Source organism: Myotis myotis, unplaced genomic scaffold, assembly GCF_014108235.1.
Source record: "Myotis myotis isolate mMyoMyo1 unplaced genomic scaffold, mMyoMyo1.p scaffold_m19_p_14, whole genome shotgun sequence".
NCBI lineage: Eukaryota > Metazoa > Chordata > Mammalia > Chiroptera > Vespertilionidae > Myotis > Myotis myotis.
In genome coordinates this window covers 48,019,915-48,027,281 of record NW_023416318.1, presented here as the reverse complement: position 1 = coordinate 48,027,281, position 7,367 = coordinate 48,019,915, and the positions used below count along the sequence as shown (strand labels likewise).

The 7,367-nt window shown below is 49.7% G+C and overlaps 1 protein-coding gene across 1 annotated transcript; it reads left to right on the top strand.

Moving 5' to 3' along the window:
• The first annotated feature begins 5,680 nt into the window (after positions 1-5,680).
• LOC118669482 (RNA-binding protein 7-like) lies at positions 5,681-6,950 on the top strand. Its single transcript, XM_036335568.1, has one exon. The coding sequence runs from the start codon at positions 5,822-5,824 to the stop codon at positions 6,395-6,397; it is 576 nt and encodes a 191-aa protein (XP_036191461.1). The 5' UTR covers positions 5,681-5,821; the 3' UTR covers positions 6,398-6,950.
• The last annotated feature ends 417 nt before the right edge of the window (positions 6,951-7,367 follow it).

Here is a 7,367-nt window from a genome sequence, read left to right as displayed (position 1 = left end):
CAAGCAGCAGAGCCAAGACTTGGGTCCAGATCTGTCTCCTAGACTCTCTATTCCCCCCCCACCTCCCCTTTCTGGGCTCTGACTGTCTGGCTGTCCTACACACACCCGAGAGCCTGCACAGATCATGCAACATGGCAGTGGACACAGTGCAGTGCCCGCCTAGACCCCCATGGGGACAGAGGACTTTTCTCCTAGTGGCTGGGACTGCTGCTGGCTGACGGCACCTCCCTGGGAACTGCCCTTTGCTGAAGCCTTGCCCAACGGGACAGCCCACATGCCACCTAGAAAACTTTTAGCTCGCTCTCCTTCATCACAGTCTGCTTCTTGGGGACCCACCTGTGACCAGGACATCTTGCAAGATTAGCTGGGGGTTTGTAGATTTACCCACTGGTTTTTGCAATGTCTACAGGACGGTGGTGTCCAGAGCAGGAAGGATAAGCATTCCCGTGTCCTTGGCATCCGTCAGCGAGGGCTCTAGGCTTTAACCTGCTTAAAAGAAGTTCTCTGCCACACAGGATTGCTGAATATATGTTTAGCAGGGAAGCCCACAATTAACCCTTTCTTTAAAAAAATAAAAATAAATTCTCGCCCGGCCGCTGAGGCTCAGTCGTCCCACGTACCAGGAGGTCAATGCCCAGGTTTTGGGCTCGACCCCCGGTAGGGGGCATGCAGGAGGCAGCCGATCCATGTTTCTCCCTCATCGATATTTCTCTCCCTCTCTCTCCCTTTCTCTTTCTGAAATCAATAAAAACACATTTTAAAAAAAGAGAGTAACTGCAAAAAAAAAAGAGTAAACAATAATTTCCAAATTAGAGGGCCTGACAGTCCAAGATTATTTTTAAGGTAAATGAAGAATATTTGCCTTTATAGTTTAACCCTAAAGCACAATAAGTCATTCATAATGCCTTGACTAGAGTAAACAGCATGGTAGTGGAGATATTATTACCTGATTCTACAAATTGGCCATCTCTTTAGTTCTATATGCCAGCCTCTGTGGTGGGGGTTAGGGAGACAGAGGTGAATCAAACCGTTTCTGCATTTTGAGGAGCTTCCTATCTTGTAGGGGAGGTTGATATCAAACCGATCACAATAAAAAGTACAATGATAGCTTTGAGGTCCAGACTTTGGTTTAAAATTTTGGGAAAAAATAACTAGGCATTAATTTCCATACCGGTTCAATGAAAATTATGAATAGGCCAATACAAACTGCTAGAAAGAGGAGAATGATTTAGGAGTTTGCTCATCTTTCCCACTAGGTCCAAGCAGGCCGTGGCTGTCACCGCATGGGGCTGGGGGCACCCAGGAACTTTATGGGAAAGCTTCTTGAGCATGATTTGTGTGTGAGAGTGATTGATGACTTTGGCCCCTTCAGGCTACCTGCCAGCGTCTTAAGAGTTATTGCCTTCAATATTAGTTGGTTGTATTTCTTTCCTACTTAAAAATCTGTAATTCTCCTCCCTTCTACCCCCATTGCCTCCTGGATAAAGTTCACCCCCTCTTCTCCTACTATTCCCCATAAAACTTTCCTTTGTGGTCCAACTGGTCTACTCACTGAACCCCAAAGTCAGGGGACCTTGTAATCATCCGGGTCTCCTTGCCTTTGCTCATGCTAGTCCCTCTCCTGGAATGCCTTCTCTGCTTCTCTTGACTGGTCTAACTAGTGCACATCCTTCAGGCCAGCCAAAATGATTCCCTGAAAACGCCAACCTGAAGTGACCGCTTGCCTCTGACAGGTCTTGTATTATCTGTTTGCAGGACAACGAAGCCCAATGACCATGGTGACCCTTCCTCATGGCCTTGACCTACCATTTTATTTTATTTTACTTTTTAAAATAGGTTTTTATCAATTTTGAGAGAGAGAGAGAGAGAGAGAGAGAGAGAGAGAGAGAGAGCTGGAAACATCAATGTGAGAGAAACACTGATTGGCTGCCTCCTGCACGCCCCCTACTGGGGACTGAGTCTGTAACCCCGGGCATATGCTCTGACTCCGGGAATTAAACCACAACCTCCTGGTTCATAGGTCAATGCTCAACCACTGAGTCACAGGGGTCGGGCTTGACCTGCCATTTTAATGTGTCCTGTCACTCAGCTTTCTGGGAAAACCTGTGTCCCCAAGAAGACCTTGAACTAACCTGGAGGGTTGGGCTGGGTGTCCCGCGAAGTGGCCTGTGGACCTTTTTTCTTTTTTTTTGGGGGGGGGGGGAGCTCATTGCTTTCCTCCGTGATGCGATTCATTGGGCCAACCTGGAAATGAGAGGGAGCCGTTCCCTTCATCTCTTTACGAAATTTCGGCACATTTGGCGCCTCGAATATTGAACAGAATCAAGCCTGCTACTTGGGGGAAAGAGGCAGCATTTTTCACTGTTGAGAATACTTTGCTCCAAGTTCCTTTTCTTTTTAAGGAACGCAGTACATCAAGGGGGAGGAAAGAGCCTCTGTGTGACTCTGCTTGTTTTTCTGGGAACAGTGAGCAGAAGCTGGCCTCGGTCCCAAAGAAGGAAAGAAAATGCTTTTCATAATGCGAACGGCCTTGCAAACTCGAGATCCGTGTGTGGTATGTGTCCTGATGTGTGTGTGTCTCAATGTCTGGTCATACTGTTCTTGAACTTTCCATAAGTGGAAAACAGACCTGGAATGGTGCAACCAGAACTCCGCAAGGAGCCCAGGCCAGCCCTTCACGGTCCAGGGCAGGAAGTGGGCCTGCACGGAACAGGACTTCTGAGGGACACAGTGATCAGCGGGACCCTGGCTCATCTTTATTTTTTTTATTTATTTTACTTTATTTTTTTAAATTTTTATTGATTTCAGAGAGGAAGGGAGAGGAAGAGAGAGATAGAAACATCAATGATGAGAAAGAATCATTGATTGGCTGCCTCCTGCACGCCCCCTACTGGGAATTGAGCCTGCAACCCAGGCATGTGCCCTTGACTGGAATCGAACCCAAGACCCTTCAGTCTGCAGGCATACGCTCTATCCACTGAGCCAAACCAGCTAGGGCAGCTGGCTCATCTTTAAAAGGCAGACACGGAACCCACCAGAGTACAGCCTGGCTCCCAAGACCAAGGCTGTGCCCAAGGGGCAAATTACACTGCTCCTTGGCTGTTGCAGCATCAGCAAAAGCAGAAACCACAGCGCTCCCTCCCAGCGCGGCCAGGAGGCCCGGGCCCCAGCCACTACTGAAAGGCCCCTGTCTGCCTGAGCACCTAGCCCAGACTGTGAACATGTCCATTCTCTTCTGAGGCTGCTTTGGTCTCTCCTGCTAGGGCCCTGGCCTTCCTGAGACGGCAAAGAGGAAACGGGAGTGCCCATCAGTTTGCAGGGTGTCTGTCGGCACTTTCTCTGGAGAACCTTTAACCTTGGGGTGGGAGGAGACTTGGACTCACAGGGGGTTCAGGTTCAGCGAGTGGAGAGGGACGCTTGGGCCTGGATCTTGATGGCACCCCCAGCCCCAGCTGGCCCTGGAAACTTGGCCTTCATGCAGGAGAGAGACCTGATGGGGTTCCCAAGGGCTTGCCCCAGGCAAAGGAACCCACTGATTCTGCTTCTGCCTCCCTTGCACCCCCCCCCCCCCCCCATCCAGCCCATCCAGCCCATCCGGGATCAGAATGCACCAGACTCTTGTCTGGGGGTTGTTAGCTAGCAACCCTCCAGCTGCCTGGGCTGGTGGAGACAGGGAACTTCCTCAGACAACCTGCTTTGGAGGAAACAGCCATTTCTGGGCCAGACGTGCACTTTAGCTCCCACTCTGTAATTAAGTGTGAAACAGCAATGAGCAGCTGGGCCCGCGGCTGCCCGGGCACTCGGCTCTCTGCCCGCGTACTGCCCGGCCTGTGTCTGGCCACGTAGCGGCTCAGCTGACCTCACGTCCCCCCCTCCCCTCCCTCCCTCCCCTCCCCTCCCTCCCCTCCCCTCCCCTCCCCTCCCTCCCTCCCCTCCCTCCCCTCCCCTCCCGAGGGGCTTCGGGCTTTACTCCTAGAGATGCTGGGTTGAGGCAGAGAAATAACGGAGTCTCTTGTGGGCACGGGGCATCAGACCCCCCTCAGGGCCCTCGCCTGGGAGCCCGCTTTCACGTCCTGCTAATGGGCCCCAGGCCACAGACCCTGTGCAGCTGAACTTCTGGCTGGTTGGTCCTTCCATGATGAAGGGCCAGAGACCAGGGCTTCCCAACTACGGCAGGGTAGGCCCCCGCCTGAGGCATCAGAATATTGCCTTGGTCTCCAACATGGGCTCATGGAAGGAGGCAGTCTGGACAGGGCAATCAATGAGGCGCCTGGGGGAGTCCCACGGCCCACCGCGGGGGCCACGGAGAAGTGTCTATACAGGGTCTCCCCATTGGAAAGCCCTATGTTCTGTGAGCCCCCTTTTTAAGGAAATCAGTGGGACTGATTTCCAACTCCTGAGTGCTTTCTGCGGCTCTAAGAGTCTGAGCAGCCGTTTTAAGCTGCCCCTGAACAGCTGGCTGGGGGGTGGGGAGGGGTGAGGAGAGGGAGAGGAGGGGAGTGGGGGGAGGTGAGTGAACAGGAGGAGGCTGACTTTTGAGAAGGATCCGGTCCAAACTTGGGGCTGTGGACACCGGGCCCCCCCAGTTCTGTGCTTTTGAGGTAACGGTTTGGAGGCCATGTTTTCTGGCACCCCTTAGGGAAGGAAGGACACTTAAGAATTCAGGCGTTTGGATGAGGGGCTGTGGCCCTCAGACGGCAGCCTCTCAGCCTGCAGCCCCGCCCGGCCTTCCCACGGGCACCCACTCCCAGGCCTGTGGGGTGGGGGCAGGAAGCACACCCAGAGGGAAGTGTGCAGCCCAGCAGCAGTGCCTGCCTGTGTGAGGGAGGGCCAGCTAGAGCCGATAGATTTGAGAGCCCTCCCCCCTGCCCAGCTTCTCAGGAAGTGTTGACAGATTGGCTGCATTTGAAAGTTTTCGGTGCAGTTTTTTATCAGGCAGATGAGGGAGGCCTGTCCCCACGGCCCCTCCCTCTTTGTGTTGTGCAGCTCGGGAGACTGAGGCCGGAACGGCCAAGGGTCCTGCCCGGGTCATGCATCGGGGTAGGAGCTCCTTGGCCCTGAGGTTCTTGGGCAGGAGGCAGGGCTCGCTGCTGCTGAGACCCGGTCGTTTGCTGTGCGGGACCCTTGACCCTGCTCACAGGCCACCTCTTGGGTGGGGTGTCTGGCTGGTCCAACTCTGCACTTACAGGACAGGCCGGGGGCTGCTGTCCAGCATCTCGGTTTGCTCAAGGCCTCAGCCTGACCTCTGGGTCCGGGCAGGGCGTGGCATGGACTCTGGCGTGAGGATTGTGGGTCCCGATGACCCGGGGCTCAGGTAGCCTACAGAATACTTCCACTGACGTGTGAAAGGGATGGAGCGCGGGGCTCTGTCCCAACAGGTCTCATGGCCCGGGGTGCACCTTCTCTCCCCCTTGCTGACTCTCCCTCTCTCCCAGACAACAGTTTGAGCAAACCTAGCCTTTTTGACTACTTTGTCTGAGGACAAACTTGTAGGCCAAGGGGAAACCCAATTACCGTGTCCTTTTGTCTTTTTTGAATTCCTCCCTAATCTATCTATTAAAAACAACCTCGAGAGTGGGAGCGTCGGCGACAACCCCTTGGCCTCGCACGGGAGGGGGCGACGCTGAGATGGGGGCGGCGGCCAGCGGATCGCACTCTCTTTGTGGGCAACCTGGAAACTAAAGTGACCGAGGAGCTCCTTTTCGAGCTTTTCCACCAGGCGGGGCCAGTAATAAAAGTGAAAATTCCAAAAGATAAGGATGGTAAACCCAAGCAGTTTGCATTTGTGAATTTCAAACATGAAGTGTCTGTTCCTTATGCAATGAATCTACTTAGTGGAATAAAACTTTTTGGAAGGCCCATCCAAGTTCAGTTTAGATCAGGAAGTAGCCAGGCCTCACAGGATGTTAGTTTGTCATATTCCCAGCATCATGTTGGAAATTCAAGGCCTACCTCCACATCTCCTAACAGACATGAAAGGACTATGGATAACATGACTCCATCACCACAGATAATTCAGAGATCTTTCTCTTTTCCAGAAAATTTTCAGAAACAAGCAGTGATGAACAACGTTTTGAGACAGATGTCATATGGCGGGAAATTCGGTTCTCCACATCTTGATCAATCAGGATTTTCCCCATCAGTTCAGTCACATAATCATAGTTATAACCAGTCTTCAAGCTCCCAGTGGTGTCAAGATACACCATCATCACTGCGTAAAGCCAGGCAGAGTTCTCATCCCTACCTAGCAGACAGACCCTATAGCCGTGAGCAGCATTACAGAGGACACAGAGATGATTACTTCTATGAAGACAGGAATCACGATGGCTGGAGCCATGACCACGATAACAGGAGAGACAGCAGTAGAGCTGGAAAGTGGCATTCATCTCGAAACTAGCAAGTGTTCAAAGGACATTGTTTTTATAGGGTCATCCTAGGCCCTTCGGACTAAGTTGGTCTGGAAATGTTTTGTTAAAACTGTACAGAGCAGTTTTATAAGATGCCACATTTCTTTATAAAACTTTTAAAACATGTAGCTATAGTCTAATACAGAAATGAGAAGACTTGTGATTACTGTTTTTACATTAATAACCTTTCACCTCAGGGTTTCATGAAGAAAAAGCGTTCAATGCGCAAAAGAAAGTTCCGCAATTTCTAATCTTTTTAGAAATTGAGGAAGGCATGTGTTATATGTATTGGTTGTATCATAAAGCAAATATTTTAATGATCTATTCTCTATTGTATTGCAAGGACCTGCTTATTAGTGAATCACATTTTGTGTATATAATAGAAAACATTCAAGTTGGTAGTCAAAAATACAGTAGTATTTTGTTAACAAATGAGAAAATGTAATTTCAATGATTCGTTTCACTAACATTTGAGGAAGATTATTGATAAAGTTTGAGAATAATCATATTGTTTAACTTCATAGAGAATGTAGGTGTATAAGGTCTGTGACATGCTCTTTGAGTCTTGCTCTAATTGGATATCAAGTGTAAATCTACACTTCCTATTTCATTCTAAAATATTAGAATTTTCTCATTAAATCGTGTTTGACTGAATAACTGAAGTCACTCAGGAAGTTAAATATCTGTAAATGTTTTTTCTTTTTAATTAAAAATTCAGTGTTAGTGTAAATTCTCCTTTTTAGGAAGAACAAAAATGCAAATACAGAGTCAGATAAAATGATTTATGAAAGCATGCTTGTTTGGGAAAGGTTCACAAAGCCTTTAAGTGCTGCCTCTTACTCAGGGTATGTGTGCAAGGACACGTTTTATTATAGGGGTTGTACATGTCTTTCTGTTTGAACATTTGAAAGAGTTAAGTCTTACACACTCTGATTTTAAAATGTTCAAATCCTGTTAAAA

Excerpts from the sequence above, each read along its gene's own strand:
- LOC118669482 (XM_036335568.1), top strand. The coding sequence starts at position 5,822 with ATGAATCTACTTAGTGGAATAAAACTTTTTGGAAGGCCCATCCAAGTT.